Here is a 19,970-nt window from a genome sequence, read left to right as displayed (position 1 = left end):
GGACCAGCCACTTGTTAGGACATGAGGTTTCTTGTTGGCACTAATTCCTGATGGTTTGGTCGACAGATTGTGGACATCAGCCAAATCTAAATGCTGTCTTTTATCTCCAAAACCAAGCTATTCCGCTACCTTCATACACTGCCACCGCCACCCAAAACAGCCAGCAAGAAAAGAGCAGCAGAGCAGAACTGCTTAGCCCTCTTGGAACTCTGCAACAACTTCCCAAAACTGTCCCAAATCCACACTCACATTCTGAAATTAGGCCTTCAAACGAACCCACTTGTCCTCACCAGGTTGGCCTCCACGTCTTCTGACCTCAATGCCATTGATTATGCTTCCTCCTTCATTTTTGGCCTTGATGCCAAAACCCATCTCTATGATACCTTCCTTTTCAACACTGTCATCAGGGCTTATGCTCAAACAAAGGATTCAAAGCAGAATGCCCTGATTTATTACAAAATTATGCTTAAAGATTGCATTTTTCCTAACAAATTTACGTACCCGTTTGTTCTTAAGGCCTGTGCTGGCATTGGAGAGTTGAGTTTAGGCCAAAGTGTTCATGGGTCTGCGGTGAAATATGGTTTTAGCGATGATATTCATGTTTTGAACACCATGGTTCATATGTATTGTTCTTGTGGCGAAGGAATTGAGTTCGGCCGGAAAGTGTTTGATGAGATGCCTAAATGTGATTCAGTGTCGTGGAGTGCGATGATTGGCGGGTATGCCAAGTTGGGCATGTCAAGTGAGGCAGTGGGGTTGTTTAGGAAAATGCAGATTGCTGGAGTGAGGCCTGATGAGGTTACTATGGTGTCAGTGTTGTCTGCTTGTACTGATTTGGGTGCACTTGAGCTTGGGAAGTGGGTGTCTTCCTATATTGACAAGGAGAAGGTTCCGAAGAGTGTGGAGCTATGCAATGCGTTGATTGACATGTTTGTCAAGTGTGGCGATGTTGACAAGGCTTTGAAGTTGTTTAGGAACATGGCTGAGAAGGACATTGTTTCGTGGACTTCTTTGATTGTTGGTATGGCAATGCATGGCCGTGGTTTGGAGGCCATTTTATTGTTTGAGGACATGAGGAGTTCTGGAATAGTGCCTGACGATGTTGCTTTTATAGGATTGCTCAGTGCTTGTAGCCATTCTGGTTTAGTTGAGAAGGGCAGGCAGTATTTTGATTTGATGTTGAAGGAATTCAGAATTGTGCCCAAGATAGAACATTATGGGTGCATGGTTGATCTGTTAAGCAGGGCCGGACTTGTTAAAGACGCATTGGAGTTTGTTGAGAGTATGCCCATTGAGCCAAATCCAGTCATTTTGCGAGCACTAATCACTGCCTGCCGTGCTCATGGTGAGCTCAAGCTCAGTGAAAGCATGACTAGGAAGCTCATAAAACAGGAGCCGATGCTCGAGTCCAACTATGTCTTGCTGTCTAATATCTATGCAAAATCGTTAAACTGGGAGAAAAAAACAACAATTAGGGCGGTTATGGGGAAAAAGGGAATTAGAAAAACTCCAGGTAGCACCATGTTTGAGCTGGATAATGAAATTTATGAATTTGTTGCCGGAGATAAAACTCATAATGAATACAAAGAAATTTATGAAATGTTGGACGAAATGGGGAAGGAGATGAGAAGGGCTGGATATGTTGCTACCACTTCTGAAGTTTTACTTGATATTGACGAGGAAGACAAGGAAGATGCTTTAAACAGGCACAGTGAGAAGTTGGCTATTGCATTTGCCCTTCTGAAGACACCTCCTGGAACTTCTATTCGCATTGTGAAAAACTTGCGTGTTTGTGAGGATTGTCATACTGCTACTAAGTTTATCTCCAAGATCTACAGTAGGGAAATAGTGGTCAGAGACAGAAACCGTTTTCACCACTTCATAGATGGGTTATGCTCATGTAAAGACTTCTGGTGAAACAGTGGAGAGAATTTTGCTTGTCCATAATTTGGCTGTTTACACTTTGTCCAGTGGTGGTACATCACAAGCAAGCAGCTGGCAAATGGCAGCACTACACGTACGTTATATCAAATAGCACTAGAGACTGGTTGAGTATTTCTGGTTTTGGTAGTCTTCATTAGTTTGGGGACCCTAATGGCAGTTTCGGTTCTGAAGTAAGTCAAACCTGGGCTTATGGAATTTGTTGTGTGTGTGTGCTTGTTGCCACTTAACATTTCTGTTTGAAACTAAATGGTACAAATTTAAGAAGTGTTCAGAAATTCCCATAGTCCACATTCTTCAAGTCATCATGGCAGCTACAAAGAGAAGAGGCCTTAAATTCCTGCAAATAGTGAGAGAATGTAAGAAGACTCTCAAGAATTTTCAAAATCCCTCACTCAGATAAATTCCGATATTTAGTTTGCATTCTATAGAACTTTTGTGATTATTAGTCTGCCTACTAGACATTATTCCTATGAAAGAAAGTTCCATGAACTCCATGTTATTCTTCAATGATGAAATGCTGTTTTCTTGTGTTCCCATAAATAGTAACAATTTATACCCATCAATTCTAATATAACCTTTTTTGCATCTGTAGTTTCTTGGACAAGGCTGCAGTGGTAAGAAGCCCAAAAAAAAAAGGGGTCCACATCCTTGAATCCAAATCCTTGGGAACTTTCCTCTTTGACAAAAGAGGAAGTAAAAATGATGATCAAAACAGCTACCTATCTGGGGAAGATGGTCAGATGATGGCCTTCTCAGTAGAAGCTATCACAATGGGAAGATACATGCGAAACTTGAAATTCCTGCTGGCTCTTTTGCTATCATTTTTGTAATAGCAATATTGATTGGTTGGCACTTTATGACCCTCTGCTAGTTCCTTTTATGGGAAAAAAGTAGGAAGGAAAACCAGGTAATGCTTCTAATCCTGATACTCTCCAGGGTATTCCAAAGCCAGGACGAGACAGTTGAGATAATACTGTCTGTGACGAAATCATATGGCTATGCCGTCAGGGCGAGCAGTGCAGCTGTTAGGCAGTCCCGCTTCGATCCTGACTTGTTAGTCATCCGCGAGTACTCGAGACTATTATTACCAATCATCATTAGCTTAAACGCAGATGATTCTTTGATCTTTGTGACGATTAATCATGTAAAATGCATCATGCCTAGATGAGCTATTCATTGTCAACCACTGAGTAAACTAGTACGAAAGACTGCTTGATTTTCTCTAACATGGTTAGCCAGTCTGCAGAGGATTGATTTACTTCTCTTACTAATTAAGCATGGCTGCATGTTGGAGCAGCACTAGCTGAGGTGAAACGCCTCTCACAGGCAAGAGCAGCACAATAAACAACTCCCCTTCTGCGCTTAAGTGTGTTTATCTTGATCCCACACGTCCTCTCCATTGGTTCTGGACAAGCATTTATTTATGTACGGATGAAAGCTACATATCTCCATAACGCAGTCACCAAAAGGAATGGAAACTACGATGACTGGTCTATTCTGGGATTCTTCTTGTTAGTGGCTTGCTGGTATTATTAGTCCACGAAATCACAATTATGGTGGAAAAGGGCGGTTTGGTGGAAAGAAGCAACAATGGTAGAGTTAATGAATGTACGGACTGTTAGCCATATTTACCTTAAATAAAATTTTGCAAGTGTGTAGTTTGTGTTGCATCACACATGCACAAGTGTTTGGAATGCAAGTTATTTGTATCGTCAACACATTTTTCAATTATCTTTTTATCTCACATATATCACATCACAAAAAGTGCTACAGTATTTAAGGAATGGCCCATATACTTTTATATCTTGGCTGATGGTATTGCTATAGACACAATTTCAATGTTAGAATAAGTTTTTCCCGCATGCCAATATTACTCTCCTAGGTCAATTTGGACCAGGATGGCTATCTAAAAAGATAGTTTTGACAATAGCACAAAAAATTTTTGTGACATTAATTCATCTCTTTTTCTTTGGTAGATAGGAACAGGTCCAACATTTCCTCCTCCTTTGCTTAGCAGGCAGGGAAGATGAACAGTGCAAGTAGAGATGATCCCTTGGATCCTAGGGCCAAGCCTTTGAGCCTTTAGGATTTGTCCCAAATCCCCAGTGGCAACTTATGGGAATTAAGAAGGTCTAAGATTCAAGAATTAAGTCTGGCTCGAGAGGGTAGTAGTAAAAGAGAGTTCTATTAATTCCAGTGCTTGCAGGTATTTAATTCATCCTCCACTTGTAGAAATATTTACCCATAAGGGGTGGAGAATTAATTAAATCTAAGGACCAAAAGGACAACTTCAGAGCTCCACTTTCACCTTTAAAGCATCAGAGGAAAATCTACCAACCTCCTCCCCCTACTCCTCCTAGCATCATACATCATTACATCTCTCCTAAATTTGTCCCAATAAATAGCTGTATGTATTACTGCATTGCAGCAAGTGTGGATAGGGATGGCAACGGGGCGGGGTTGGGCCAGGGGACCCCTCCCCCATCCCCCGTCCCGCTGCCTACAAACTCCCCCCCGCCCCCGCCCCATTCCCCGTCACCCGCTCCCCCCGCCCCGCCCCGTTTCCCCCGCACCCGTAGGGCTAATAAAAATTTGTTATATAATTTTATTATTATTAAATTTTAGCAAATAATCAAGTACTAAAATATCAACACATCATCAAATTATTATTCATTGTAATTTTACAATTGAAACTTATAAAAACAATCAAATAAAAATTATTTGAATACAATCCAACATGATGAAATAAATAACTAAAGTAGTCAAGTTTTCACTTTTGGCACAAATACAATCACTAATTCATTATTGTACTTGTGCTTTTTTTAAGAAAAAAATGTTATTGTATTAAGTGTAATTAGGGATTTAGTATAAATGTATTAGTAAATTTAGTATAACCAATTAATAATTTATATTAGTACACATATATAATTATTAGTATAATTAATAATATCAATTATATTATATATACTAATAGACATTATATAATACATATAACTAATAATATTATTATCATAAGTTTGTAACTAATTAAATTATATATTATTATATATATAATTATATATTTATTTTTTTAAAGCGGGTGACGGACGGGGGATGGAGCGGGGGGGGGGGGAATTTTTTTTCCCGTGCCAACCCCCTCCCCATTAGCCCCCACGGGGTGGGTGCCCGCGGCACCCATTGCCATCCCTAGGTGAGGACAAGCACCACATTTTAAGTATTGCCCACTAGAATTAAATAGCTGCATTTTGGCAATCAAACACAGGGGCCCGGAGATAAAGGAAGCATTTCCGTCCGCTTGCATGATATGACACCCAGTTCCAGCCACAAGGCCCTATTTAGCCATCATGGCACATAGAGAGCTTAAACTATCAATGGATGTTGGTGCTGGCGAAGGGACTTGCACCTTTTAATCATGAGATATTGGGTTTAAAATTCATGAAAATGGATAAAATAATGTTGAGAGAAATTCTTCTGTATACGGTCCAATTAGTTCGAACAAAATTAATTATAGATCGTAAAACAGATGTAGATACATGTGATTCATAATATATATATATATATATATATATATACTCTAATTCAAGAAACATGCAACTTAATGGAATTGACTTCATAACCATGAGGACATAAAATTCTACCAATAAAATAAAAATTGTTTGGCAAAAGTTGGCACCATAATAACCATCCAATTTAGATTAGTGGAACATGGCAGCCCTAACGGCCCTAATGACCACTTACACATTGCATTCAAACCACCTTAAAAGTACAATAATGACAGAATTTTTTATTAAAAAAAAAATACTATAGCAATTTGATATATATGAGATAAAAATGTGATTAAAAAATGTGTTTATGAAAAATATAAAAATATATTTATGGAAACTACAATCCAAACAAGTTAGACACCCCACCATAAAAATTTTTCCGTGAAAACTACAACCCAAACAAGTTAGACACCCTTCCATTTACAATTCATAGCTTTGGTAATTGGTACATTAATGACTTAATTAATCAATATCAACATATTAACATTTGTACGGGATATGAGTTTAGCATAGAGGAGCTCCCTGCCCATGGGTGAAAGTTCGTCGAATTAAGTGTGTTTGGATTGTAAATTATTTGAGATAATTTTATGAAAAAAGTACTGTAGCATTTTTTTGATATGATGTATGTGAGATAAAAAAGTAATTAGAAAATGTGTTGATGATGCATATCAATCAGTGTAAATAAAGTGTAATTTTTTACAATCCAAACCCCATTTGAGAAGAAGTCCACAAAGGAGGGAGTTTAAATTGAGAAGATTATTAGCACCCGGGACCGGGAGGAAGAAGTCCACAGAGGATTCAATTGAGACGTAAGGAAGGAGAAGGGTTTGAAGATTTCCGTAAGCTCCTAGAGTCAGCATTTCTTTAAAGTATGACGGCCTATTTTAGGCATACTCTTTACAGCTATAGATGACACCGAGTGCGGGAATGGAATAATTTCTTAGTGCACTGGATTGCATGTCTTGGCCTCAGAGTTCCCTCTTCAATACAGATGCAGCACCGCATTTTTGGGTGTTCAACCCCCTAAAAGTATGGCAATGAAGCGCAACATGGTCAATCTAGTCGGTAAAATGTTAGTCGGTAAAACGTTTCACCTGTATCCGATAGGTCACAATAGTACGAGCTAAATGCCGCAGAAATAATGAAAATCTTCAAGATTTTTTTCAGTAACAACGAAGCATGACTTGATGCAGATATTACTAAAATTAGATCAGTATGGCAATCACCATCCCTCACTCAGCAACACATGTTTTGTCTGATATTCATTCTACCGCTGATTTCTTGTGATCCCATAAATTAGCTGCATTTCTTCACATGCCCGGCCTTCTCCTTTCCCCTAAAACTCGTTAACTTTTATATCTTTGATCACATTCAAAGTACTGGAATACCAAATTCAATCAAGAGTTCCAACAATACTACTCTCTGCATCAAGTTACCTTGATAACAATTTTCTTGGTGCTTTGAACCAAATACCACCACCATAAGCTCCGAGTTAGATTAAGGTTCCAAGAAAAGTAACTGCTGCAGAAGCCAAGCTTTATCTTCGAAATTAACCCCACGTTATGCAGGGTTGAGAGGCAAAAATATTCTGCCAAATTGCGAATTTACCATGGAATGCATTTTTTCACTTGCCAATTTTCTTCTCCAACCTTTTGGCATCTAAAAATAGTAGTAATCAAGTTTCAACTACAATATTGCCAGTGATATTGATACAACCACTTTAATGCTTGATAGTGATTGCAATGGTATCCTATTTGGACCTTCAGAAAGAAGCTTGTGTGTAATCATTAATTCCTCCTTCCAGTTTTCTTTCTTCTCCTGCTAAACCTATTCCTGTTGCATCTTAAATGAAAATTTCTCTTGATCCCATCATGTTGCCAGTTTGACACAATGAACTTTTAACAAATAGAGAGTTTCGTCAAGCATCAGAATACAAGACATCACACCATTCTAAAGAACAATCCTACCACTAAAAACGTTTACCCCAATAACGCAACTACTATATACTGCAAATTTCAACAAAGTCCCATCCATGCAACAAAAACACAAGGTCCTTGTCCCAAAATGTGCCTAAGTCAGTAATGATTATTATGGCTTCCAATTCCAAAACTTGAGTTTTCAAATCCTTTTGGCGCAATGGTTCCCATATTTATAGCTCCGCTTCCTGATGATTGCGATGAGATCCACAAATTCAAACAAACATTCGCTTCATCAGACAAGCAAACATAAACAACAGTGTCAAATCATAATGACCAGATCTGCATTAGTTATACCATAGCATCCTGATTTTCATATACACTAATAAGTTTAGACCTACATGCAGAACAGAGGAGGGAAAAAATGAAATTACGTATCAGAATAAAGAAGATAAATTGAGGTTTTATGGAATCTTACTCCACTAGGATACATTAACTGGCCGTATAACTGAGAAATGACGAATCTCAAATCCCATTTCCGAAAGAAACAAACACTAAATAAAGCACAAGTAACAACTAACAAATCATCCTGTCAACGTTTCCTACTAAGTCCAGACCCATCAAATGAGCAAGAAGAACGCACTCTGAGGGAGGGACCCTGATTTTTTCTTCATCTTCTTCGTACATTATTAGTCAATGTCCCCATCTTTCTTCCACAAACTCAATCTTCCACCGACAAATCAGGCCTGAGTGTCACCCTTCTTGCCAATTCCCTCAACCCCATCTTTCCCTTCTGTCTCTCCCAATAGCTTTCCACTCTCCTCATCAGCCTGCTGCGACTTCTTTTGCGCCTCTTTTGCCTTCAGCGCCTGCAATTTCGAATGATTATAATATCCAACACCCAAAAACGCCAATCCATACCCGATCAAGTTCATAGGGGTCACAGTATCCTTAATCACCGACCAGGAAAACGCGATCAAAAGCCAATCTTTTACCACCCCAGCCACATTCATGGTCAAAGCAGAAGTCTTTCCCACAAGCAAGAAAACAGCCAAGTTCAGAGCAAATGCACAAATCGAATTAGTCCCAAACACCACGAAATCAAAATGGAAACTGGAATTCTCCCTCAAAACAGGGTATTCCACAAAAATCCAAGGAATGAACAAGAAAAAGAGGCAACTTGGAGCCACATAATACAGAGAAGTAATGGGATTCAAATTGATTCCCTTAGAAGTCAACAAGATCTGGATCAAAACCAACCTAGTAGCCTCAAAAGCAACAGCACCCAACTGAAGCAAAACCCCCCAAGAATCGTACTTTGCTTCACCATAAGCAGCAATAGCAACCCCAAACGAAATAGCAACCATGTTAAGCATAGTGTTGCCCTTATAAGTATCTTTCTTTAAGAGAATCCCAATAGAGTAGACAGCCACAGGCATTAAAGCTTTCAACATCTGAATGAAGGAGACCGATAAGTAAATATAAGCAGAGTTTGAGAGCCAGAGGGAAAGGGCATAAAGGGCTCCAATTGGGACCACTGAACTGAGGTAAAGCTGGCGAGACAAGGCCACAGGCTCGACTAGTTTAAGGACTCGGACGAGCAAAAATGCTAAGGATGAACAGAAGGCCATATGGATCATGGTTAGGGAGATGGGAAATGGCCAATTGTAGAGCTTTCTGTCAAGGATGTATTTGTTGTAGACGATTACAGTGAAGGAAAGGAAGATCCAGATGGCTACATAAGTGTAGGAGAGGATGATTTTCTTCACCAACCCATCTGACAAGGCTGAGCCTTTCCCCATTGCGGTGGTGGCGGTGATGAAGCAGGTGGTGGTGGGGTTGTGGGAGGGCGAAGGGGAAAGGGGTTGGTGGGGTTTTTGGCAGTGCACTGGGGAGAAATACAAAGTTGAGAGGGGAAGAGAGGGATTGGGGTATATATATTTCAAGAAAGGGGGAAGCTGTGGTCCTGCGGGCTGCGGCTGCGGGAGTAGAAAATCTAGGGAGTGATTGGGGAACATATGGACTAGGGGGGGATTTATCAAGTGATGAGATCCTTTCCCACTTATCTAGTAGTTTTTTTTTTGTTAATCCGTGAAAAATAAATTTTCTTCTCCATTTTTTACGATTTTTTTGGGCAAATTTTGGTGATGGAATGTAGTTATGTTACCACAAAGTTTTGAAACTTTTTTACGTATTATAAATTTAAAGAATTTTAGTGGAGAGGAAAGCATTTAAGAAGTTACCAAACAATAAAAACTAATTTTGTTTATAAATCATTTATGCAACTTTGACACATGGATTTTGACCATTCTTTTTTTACTTTGAGTTAAATGGAATAAAGGCCAAAATATAAGCTAACATTATGTTTATGCTTTAAGTCCCATATGGGATTGCGGTAACTTATAAATATGCACTTCTAACATAAATGTTTTTAAATTGTCAAAAACTGAGCTACTTAAATTACAAGAAATTAGTTATCAAATACTTTAAAAGTACTTAAAAGCTCTTTTTCTATAAACGCATCGCAATCCTAAACGGAGCCTTAATTAAGCATTTCTATACTATGTCCTACATCTCTTATTGTTTTAAAATGTAATAATATCAAAATATTGATTGACCAATAATTAAATCTCAAATCAAATTAATTATAAGGAACATAACCATATAGTACATTAAATAAAATTATAGATTATGCTCTCAAAGATTAAAGATTGAAAAATTTGTGTGGGTTCAGAATTTAGATTGCTTCTTCGACATTTAACAGTTTCAATTTTGTACCCTTGAACAATAATCGATTAGTAATTAACCCAAACAATCAATTGCATAATGTAAATACTTTATGCTATCAATTTGCAACACTTTAATAAGATAAATTAAAAAAATCTTATAAAATTTTCATTTAAAATGAAAAGATTCTAGTACTCTTAAATGAACAAGAGCACTTTAGTAGACGAAATGCAAATTATCTCTTTGTTCAAAAAATAGTTAGAAAAATTCATTGATTTTCAAATAATTCGAACAATCTTCCACAAGTTGATAGTATAAGGTACTAAATTGAAAAATCCAATAGTTGTATGGAAAAAATGAAAGTAAGTACTAATTTAAGGGTTCATTTTGCAATTAATCCAATAACAACATGGAATGACTCAAACGTTGATCTTTTATCCTTTAAATTGATAGTATAACGGAGCATATATACACACACACACACACTACTACTTGATGCATATATATACACACACACACACACACTACTACTTGATGCATTATATTATTTCTGCACTAATTTTCTCTGCCTTCCCTGACTTATTGCTTTTGATAAAATGCCAAAATGGTTCACAACTCACGACTGGATAGCTGAAAAAGACACCTTGGATTGGATTGGTACACCAAACAATAATAATTCACTAATCCTAAAAAGATGCAGCATATTATTATAAAATGCTCTGGCTTCAGCAGGACACAAAAAAAAAAAGAAAAAAAAAAGAGTAGTGTACTAGAATAGTTGACAAAGTCACACTATTCAAGAGAAGAATTTTATGCAAATTGTATACTAAAGAGACTTCCAAATAAATGCTTCCCCACTATTTATAAGGTCAAGACAAATTAGCTTGTTACAAATTCAAAGCAAGGGACCAGTTGTCTTGTAAGTATTAGTTAAGTTTATCTTAGCAATCCTTGTTGATGCAAACCCACCGGATTAGGTATGGATGCCTCATTGCTTCAAGACTAAAAACTAGTACTAGTCCTTTTGGTTGTAATTTTCTAGTCATCAAGAAACCAAAAAAAAAAAAAAAATTCAGGGTGCCTTTCAACAAATCTTATCCCATACTCAAGTCCAAAATTTGATTGGTACAAAACACTTATCAAATAATTCATTTACAGTGCTCCGTTTGAATTAGCTGTTTTTTGAAAAAAAATACTGTAGCAGTGTATATGAAAAATTTTTATAGACTATAAATTTTTTTTGAAATAATTGATATATTGTATAGATGAGATGTTTTTTGAGTTATTATATATTACTGTAGCATTATATTTAAAAAAAAAAACTTATTTTTGAAAAAACGGACATCATTTGAGGGAAGCTTTAAGAGAAAAGTGGATGTATCTAATAGAGCGTTTAATTTATGAATTATAGGGTTCGAATCCTCTATAATTTCAAATGCTTGGTGGGCTTCTCATTAATTTTTGTAGACATAATTACACAGGAGCATCTGAATTATTTTTTGCTCTTCAATACTTCCTAGCATGTTCAACTTTTGAAGATCGAAATTGATTAATATGTGTGTGTGTGTGAGTGCATATAATTGACAAACAGAAAACAATAAAATAAAAGAATTGTCAATTCAGGGTAGTTGTTTTGTTGGGGGGGGGGGGGGGGGGGGGAGGGGGGTGGGCCTCGTCAAATTGTGTGGGATTCAACATTATAGTATGTTAATTTTAGCGTTGGTTGAAAGACGTGCTTCTCTCTCTACATGCAATCACAACAAATGTAGATCGAACGTTGCAAGTGATTAAACAAACCTAAGCACTAAAATTATGTCTACGCATTGTGACTCAATTGTAAGGATATATTTTTTTTGAATAGTAAGCCTTTTGCATTGGAAGCACTTGAGTTAGAATCTTATATTCAAAATTCAAATTTTATATGTATTCATGTCCATTAGTATGTATGTATATATATATATGTATATTGTGAGTGTAGGAAATATTAATTTAAATAGTAATAAGAGAAAAGCACCAATTAAAACCATAAGCTATTATTTAGTCTCCAAAATTTATTATGAGTTAGTTTAGTCCTTTAGACTAGTTTAACAAAGCTGAAAAAGTGTTTACACTTTATTATGAGCCAATTTAGCCTCTCAAATTTTTTTTTTTTTACTTAAATCGAAAGAGTCCCTCAACTATATTTACATTACTAGTTTGGTCCTTATTTGATTCATCCACCCAATTTGCTAATTTTCTACACTAACAACAAAATAGGAATTCAACCATAATCCTTATTAAAACATAAAAAAACAGATATTTGGCAATGAAATTAAATCATATGGAAATAAAAAAAGAAAGTTGAGCTCCTTTCAGCTTCAATTCTTAAAAGGATAATCATAATGTTAGCACATTTCTTCTAACTCTTTGCATACTCATGTTGTTGTATTAGTTTCCCTTCCTCGGTTTAAGAGAATGAGTTGGGTCCATTTGAAATTTTATTTTTATGGCATGACCTCTTTTTTTTTTTGGCTCTACATAAAATGATGTTTTTGCTTTTGTTCTTTATATTTCTAAATTTCATTATCGATTTCCCTACAAATACCTATTTTCCTATTGTTTTAACAAGGAGCAATAATTGGATTTCCTATTTTACCCCTGATCGTCGGTGCGAAATACGATAACCTAGGTAGATTAATGAAATAAAGATCAAACTAGCCACGTAAATAATTTAACAGACTATTTTGATTTAAGCAAAATAGTTAAGAGACTGAAGTGACTCGTAATAAAGTTTAAGAACCATTTCGGCTTTGTAAAAGTAATTGAGGAACTAAACTAACTCATAAGAAAGCTTATAGACTATTTTAGCTTTTTGCAAAATTGTTTAGGCATTAAATTAGCATTTTGCTCTAGTAACGATTACTAAAGTGTTTGTATATGTATAAGGGTAATGTTCACGATGAGGAAAAAATATACAATTTCAATTTCGGCCTTAGATTCGGATATTCTGATGAGGAGCTTTGCACTTTTTGTCCATTTAGGTGTGTGTGTGTGTGGACGTGAAAGAATGAGATGCAGAAGAAGAAAGACCAACCAATGGGAACGCGGCACCTCACCTGGGGCTTGGGGTACTTTGTCGTGCGAACGTTGACCCTTGGGATGCGCTCACAATTTTTCCCCATTCTCTTTGCTTGTTTTACGAGCAAAAATTTATATACCACTGCCAATCTTATACTAGCTGTCAATAGTAGTATTTTATACCTCCTTTCATATTTTAACATCTTGGGAAATGGAGATCAATTGCGGTAAGTAACGTATGTTACGGGTTGGGCGCAATTTCCTCATTTTGTACTTTATTCACCTCGAGAAAAATGAAATAATTTGGTGTATCCCCTGCACTCATCATATGTGTATGCATTGTCTGTTTGATACTTCAAGTCACAAGATAAACGGTATATATTTCGGGTGTTATATTTTAAAAATATAAAATTAATTAGAGAAAGTAAATAATATACAAGGGAACGTAGATAAGGTTAAATAGTATATAAATGTAAAAAATAAAAATAAAAATTATTAGCATGTGTGTATGTATATGATAGGTCAGATAAATATTAGGTGTGTTAACGAGTGCCTTTAGAGCAGAGCACGTGTTAAAAAAATAGCAAGATAAATTATATTAGTAAGACAATTACAATTCAGGAGTTAAATGGTAGTTTTAAAAGTTAAATGGCTGAATTGGATCAGGGCCTTGGATTTACTGTGTCCACTTGGCTTCATGGTTCACATAATCACTTGCCCTCTTTTCCAACCACTATCCCACCAAAAAAAAAAAGGGAGAATTTTCCTGTATTTAAGTAAGAATTAAGATGGAAGACATAAGATTAATTTAATTCTTCTTGGGCTCCATTAATACTGAAAAAAACGCTGCATTCAAGCGGAGCCAAAGTTTTCAAGATTCGCACACTCTACTATATGAAGTCGGGACCATTAATCCAAGCAGATTCTGAAGAGAGAAAAAAAAATTTGGAAGCTAATATTGAACATGCAATGCAAGTGCTAGTCCTTCCAAGAATTGCAGCCTCTGTGGACCATCATTTTGCTGCAAAATGGGCCTTTGGTGCTGGGAATTGACAGTGAGCTCCTTTTCCCGGCAAGGTAGTGCATGCTACAGCCTACAGCCACTTAAATAGGTGCGGCTTCAAGCCTTCACACATGAATATATGCAACGTTTACCTTCATAATCTTGAGAGCATTGTTTTGTTGTATAGGCTTCAAGTTCTGGCTATTTTTTACTGTTCTGTTGCTCAAAAGTAACCGAGAATTTTCTGCTCTGCTTCTGTAATTTGACTTTTGCGAGAAATAAATCCTGATAGAGGTCAATTTAATAAGTGTTGATTTTCTAGTCAATTGATTTCTTCAATACATGTATTATCACTCAAAAGAACCTGTTAGAGTTTATACGAGACGAAAAAGAACTCCTGATTTTCTGTCCAGACAAGTGGGGAAAAAGAAGAAGAAGAAGAGGCAACTCTTGATCAAATGTACAATAAGACCTCACAAAACAATGACAATAAACTAACAGACAGAAACAAAAGAAATAATAGTCTTGCAATTGATTCTACTTATAAACGCACACCTTATCATCAATCATCAAATACAACTGTGATCTCATCCGGAAGGGAGTCCATGGAACCTCTTCCTCCGGCAGGAGCTTTGTTGGAGCTAAATTCACTTGCAGTTGAATCCGAATGAGAAGAATGCAATGGCAAACTTACAGCAGTAGGCCTAGAATCTGCGATTTTCATCAATGGCTCATCAGGGTTCATGAAGATTTGAACCACTTTCCTCATTCTAGGCCTATGCAATCTGTCTGGATGCAAACATGCCAGTCCAACTAGTATAGTCCTCCTTACTTCTTCCCCGTCGAATTTGCCTTCAAGAGTTGGATCCACACACATGAATAATTCGTTCTTTTCGTGTGTAGTCCAGACGTGATCCACAAGACTGTTTTCTTCCATCATACCTCTTGATCGTCGTCCACAAACAACTTCAAGAACCACCATGCCAAAGCTGTAGACATCAGACTCTAGTGTAGCTCTTCCAGTGTAGCTGACTTCTGGAGCCAAGTATCCTGGAGTTCCTGCAACCATAGTGTTCACGAAATTATCATTCTGAAGTAGTCTCGCGAGGCCAAAATCACCTAGATGAGCGTTGAATTCTGAATCCAGCATCACATTGTTAGGCTTCACATCGCGATGAACAACAGGATTGCCACATTCTTCGTGCAGGTAAAGCAATGCAGATGCCAATCCTGACAGGATTCTGTACCTAGTTTTCCAGTCAAGAGAGACCTTTCCAATGTAGCGGTCGAGGCTACCATTGGGCATATATTCGTAGACTAGGAAGAGCTGCTCTTTGTCATGACACCAACCTTGGAGTTGGACTAGATTTTTGTGCCTTAGGCGCCCAATTGTACATATCTCTGCCAAGTATTCCCTTTCACCTGGAACCAATAAATGGAAAGACGTTCAATATTATACCCATCTGAAGCTGGTCAAAAGTTTGCATTAGAATGAACAAATGTGTCAATTCATCCAAATAATTTCAGTTCTAGCTAGTTTTGCTGCACATGAACTTATCTATCATACATAAAAATATGGAGTACTATATACTATATCCAAGCAAGCACAGGCAGGAACTATGCAGGACTTGTAATTAATCAGTTTCATGGGCAGACTTTGTAGTGACTTGTATGCATCAATGTAAAATTTTCTGAAAACATTACAGAAACAAGATTTACTTTCAAAAGGGACTTTTTTTTTTTAATTTTCAATAGAAAAAGTGAAAATTGAAATTCTTGTTGTATTTGAAGTTCTATCTTGGCATGCAAGTGTAAAGATTTTGTACTGAATTATGAAATTCTCCAATGGAGATGTTTTGAGAACTTTGGAAAATCAATCATGTGTTTGAAAAGGGACTTATTTTTAAGCCAAAAAAAAAAAGCAACAAAAGAATTGACTTCACAGATAAAATTTTGAATGTTTTGAATCTTGGGGACGACTGTCCTTTCCATAATTCCTTTCTCTAACGTTCATATACTCTACAAAATAAAAAATGAAAAATCAAGTTCTTCAAAAATGCAAGAGAAGTAAACAAAAGAACCTTGTCCTGATGTTGCATTAATTTTCTTGACAGCAATGATCGCAGGAGGATCAGATAATAAAATCCCTTTGTAAACACATCCAAAGCCACCAGCACCGAGCAAATTCTCTTTGTTGAAATGACGAGTAGCCTTAGAGAGCTGCTTGTAGGTAAACAATCTCGGAGCATTGGCTGCATTTCTTGCCAGCATTTCCATGTCACTTTTCTTGCTCTGATGCCTCTCGTTTCTCCTCTTACGAGCTATATACAAGAAAACCAACGTAGAGACTACCAAAGTCGGAACAACAATCGACAATGCTATCCTGGGTTTGTTTCTGTTAACACCATGCTTCAACGATTTCCTTGACAAGTTATAATACGTGAAGTTCCAACTCAAAATCTGATGAGTTTCGAAGAAATAAGCCGTTGAAGCTGTAAAGCCAACATAAGTTGATTGTGGAACTGTGTCTTCCAGTACTATATTTTGGCTCAGAACATTTACTAAAGGATTGCCCGAATATGCAACAGAAACTTGGAGATCTTTTTCCCATCCATCATAATCGATTTCCACTGTAATATCTTTTCCACTCCTTAGATAAACACCAGTACTGTTTAAACTTTTACTGGCTATAGGATATTGAACGCTGGTTGTCACAATTGCTACATGGTTATTGTCGGGTTCGTGTTCGTTCTTGTATGTGTCTAGCTCGACCGCCAGTTGACGAAGAATTCCACCTGTATATTTGGTAATCAAGAAATCATCATTCATTAGGTGATTAATTTTGTCTAGGATATGACTTCTGGAATGCACCGAGTAACAATGATCTTAAACCACGGAGAAAAACCTAGGCATGCATGTGTGGAATACTCCATCTGTCATCAAACTTAAAGCAATCTATATCGATCAGAAACTACTTCAATCTTTATTCACTCCCATGGAAACAAAGATAATAAAAAATTTTGAAGTAAAAACCGGCAAGAAAACTAAAAAAAACATTACTTCAGCATCCCAAAATTCAGTTTTTCTTCAAGAAAAAGTGCTAAATAAGTACATTTTGGACAAACTCAATCATTAATTTTAAGAGAAGAAGTAAATCTATATATCTCTCTCTTTATACAGGTAATACTATTTTCTATTGGTACAATTGAATTTTATCATTGTTTGCGAACGGTTGGACAAGTAAATATTCGATAAAAACAGACACGAGAGACATATCATGCATCAATATTTGCCAGGAAACTCATGTGAAAAGTAACATGGCTGCTGGAGGTTTATATCCAGAACATAGAAATATAGACAAAACAATGAAGACCTACAGAACAAAACCGGCGATGTACTTTGTACAATCCCCAGAAAAAAAAAACAGTTTGGAGCACGGATGAGTGATATTCATGAGTTTACCTTCGGTGGAAGGATCAAGAATTCCAATATACGAACCAAAGCTCTCAGGCGGTGAAGGCTTATCATCCTGTGCGATAACAAATGCAATCCCATCACCAGAAATGGTTAAATTTGTGAGGATTCTTAAAACGAAGGTGGTGGAAAATGAGGCCGGCCATGCAGTTACAGGATATCTAAACAGGACTCGTGCAATCTGGTTCTTCTGTTGCGGATTCTGCTGTGACTCATCGGGGGTGAGGTTCAATGTCCCATTTGTTGCAGTTACTGATCCCAAGCAGATTAATCTGCTCTCGCTGTCGTCACAGATTCCCGGAACAAACGACTGGAAAGAGAAATTAAACGATTGTACAAGGAAGAAAGATTGTTGATGATGCAAGATTATTCCCAGAATTAGTAGCTTTAACATGCTTGTCAAGGATTGAAACTTCGACATAACTGACGAAGCCTGGCCTTTTTATTAATGCATAGATAATGGTATGTTACCTGGCTTTCTAATCCTACGGTGAATGTTTATGGTAGATGTTTACAAAGTTTTACTACTATTCAAATAGGCGAGTGTTAGTGAAGACAAATTTTGATACAATGTTTGTTTTTACTATAAATTCTTGTATTTGTTTTTGCTCTAATTAGATAATCTAGGCCCGTTGAATATCAACTGAGTTATGAGAATAACGTGGGATTCCACGTCTTGTTTTTATTTTGACTTGTATTAACATAAGACAAGCATAGATGGTCATATATACAGTATAAGAATCGGAAATTTCCAGCTTTGGTTGTCTGCTTTCTTGTTGGTTTCAACATCTTTAGGTGTGCTGTTGCTCTGTCTCTAAAGCTTAAGATTTATTTGAGTTGTTCAAGGTGATCAAAAATTATGTTTTAATTTGAATTGCACAATCGAAATTTTTGACACTTGAGCTTGAATCAAACTGGAACGAGCTACATTAATCATGAGTAGAATTCAAGTCTAATGCTTAAGCTTATCAAGCCAGTTTTTCCCCGGATTAAGCAATAGCGTATTAACATGTCCATTCTTATTCCTAGCTCAGATTGTATGATTGTATGGTGCTTAAGACTGTATCTATCTCCTTTTGAGTTGTTATTATCACCAATATTTGAATCATGGAATGGTCAATCAGATGCAAACAGAAGCCTTCAATTTCCTGTTTTCTGCATTGGACTTTTATAGATCAACTATGAGATGACCGGATGACTTTGTTGCTTTCAGGATTAAATGAATATCTATAACAATAAAAAGGATACAAGAATAAATTGAGTTCATAGCTCGGATGTAGGACTGCTACTGGACTGTCTTCCTTTGATTTGATATGGGGGAGACTTTTTTAATAAGTTTCCTTCAACACAGGTTCTAGAGTCGAGCTAAATTGGAGAATTGAGTATATTCTTCAACCGAACTTCCACAGTTATTGGTGTTCTATGATAGGTACTGTCACTATTATTAGTCCATTACAATGTTTCAACATACCATGACTAAGTTATGCACCTATACAGTGGATTGTAGATTAGTCATGACCAAGCTCCTCAATCTATACATGAATGAATAATCCTGCCTGTTTCAGTGACCGCTTTGTTACTATACTAAAAAAAGTGTTGATAAGGTGTGGCTGCTCTTGTATATGTAGATCTAGAATTAGACTATCTTATCTACAAGGAAGAACTGACGAGCTTCCACTGATGACTTGTGATGGAGGAAACATTTTCTAGCTCATGTTGGTAAAGGGCTGAAATACATCCAAGTTTAGGTTTCCAAAGAAATTATTGTACATATGTTATTATACAAATTTTACAGCGCATATATTATATACATATTGTACAAGTTTTATAGAGCATTCTACAACCTTTTCACAATCTTTAAACAATAGTTTCTGATTTTCACCTTAAAATTTACCAACTGCAGACTGGAATTGCCAAATCATAAGCTAAACACTGAATATAAACAAAAAAATAAAAAAAAACTCTTGATAGCTAATAAAGTACATGATACAAAAAATATATAATTTAGTTAAATTATGTTACAAATCATACTTTTGTACCAAATTAGTACAAAATTATAGATTACTAAATGAATCAACAAGAATTCCAAATACGGCTTTCATGGCGCTTGCGCATTGCATGGGAGAAGTCCCTAGTATTTATATAAAAAAAGGAGTTGTTATGTAATTGCTGGAAAATTTTCATCCGTCATGTTTAGGGATAATTTATGAAGAGCTTGCAAAGTTGAAAGTTGAGGTTGATGCGCTGTGGACAAAAGGGACAGCAGATGCAACTGTGATCGCACCAAGAGTAGAGGTTCCGGGC

At 36.7% G+C, this 19,970-nt stretch overlaps 3 protein-coding genes across 5 annotated transcripts; 1 reads left to right on the top strand and 2 right to left on the bottom strand.

Annotated features, from left to right (window-relative positions):
• The first annotated feature begins 90 nt into the window (after window positions 1-90).
• On the top strand, window positions 91-3,660 carry LOC113703686 (pentatricopeptide repeat-containing protein At4g21065). 3 transcript variants are annotated; one of them, XM_027225133.2, is made up of 2 exons: window positions 91-2,017; window positions 2,537-3,660. In XM_027225133.2, exon 1 carries the CDS (start codon window positions 91-93, stop codon window positions 1,915-1,917), a length of 1,827 nt encoding a protein of 608 aa, XP_027080934.1. In that variant the 3' UTR covers window positions 1,918-2,017; window positions 2,537-3,660. The 3 variants fall into 3 exon arrangements, with proteins under 3 accessions (XP_027080934.1, XP_027080933.1, XP_027080932.1); XM_027225132.2 differs by having other exon boundaries at window positions 91-2,114; XM_027225131.2 differs by having other exon boundaries at window positions 91-2,300.
• Window positions 3,661-7,823: 4,163 nt separating this feature from the next.
• LOC113703611 (probable sugar phosphate/phosphate translocator At2g25520) lies at window positions 7,824-9,375 on the bottom strand. The gene has a single exon (XM_027225039.2). The coding sequence runs from the start codon at window positions 9,205-9,207 to the stop codon at window positions 8,146-8,148; it is 1,062 nt and encodes a 353-aa protein (XP_027080840.1). The 5' UTR covers window positions 9,208-9,375; the 3' UTR covers window positions 7,824-8,145.
• Window positions 9,376-14,605: 5,230 nt separating this feature from the next.
• Window positions 14,606-18,131, bottom strand: LOC113703760 (probable L-type lectin-domain containing receptor kinase S.5). Its single transcript, XM_027225238.2, has 3 exons — window positions 17,655-18,131; window positions 16,274-16,987; window positions 14,606-15,614 (listed from the first exon to the last, which is right to left on the bottom strand). Exons 1-3 carry the CDS (start codon window positions 18,085-18,087, stop codon window positions 14,755-14,757), a joined length of 2,007 nt encoding a protein of 668 aa, XP_027081039.1. The 5' UTR covers window positions 18,088-18,131; the 3' UTR covers window positions 14,606-14,754.
• Between the last annotated feature and the right edge of the window lie 1,839 nt (window positions 18,132-19,970).

Source organism: Coffea arabica, chromosome 8e (assembly GCF_036785885.1).
Source record: "Coffea arabica cultivar ET-39 chromosome 8e, Coffea Arabica ET-39 HiFi, whole genome shotgun sequence".
In the NCBI taxonomy this organism is placed as follows: Eukaryota; Viridiplantae; Streptophyta; class Magnoliopsida; order Gentianales; family Rubiaceae; genus Coffea; species Coffea arabica.
The sequence above is the reverse complement of the archived record's forward strand: the minus strand, read 5'-3'. Positions and strand labels throughout refer to the sequence as shown.

Coding starts and splice junctions, on each gene's coding strand:
- LOC113703686 (XM_027225133.2), top strand. CDS start 91: ATGCTGTCTTTTATCTCCAAAACCAAGCTATTCCGCTACCTTCATACA.
- LOC113703760 (XM_027225238.2), bottom strand. CDS start 18,087: ATGTCGAAGTTTCAATCCTTGACAAGCATGTTAAAGCTACTAATTCTG. Junction 16,988..17,654: donor TCTTGATCCTTCCACCGAAG/GTAAACTCATGA, acceptor CCAAATATACAG/GTGGAATTCTTCGTCAACTG. Junction 15,615..16,273: donor TAATGCAACATCAGGACAAG/GTTCTTTTGTTT, acceptor TATTGGTTCCAG/GTGAAAGGGAATACTTGGCA.
- LOC113703611 (XM_027225039.2), bottom strand. CDS start 9,207: ATGGGGAAAGGCTCAGCCTTGTCAGATGGGTTGGTGAAGAAAATCATC.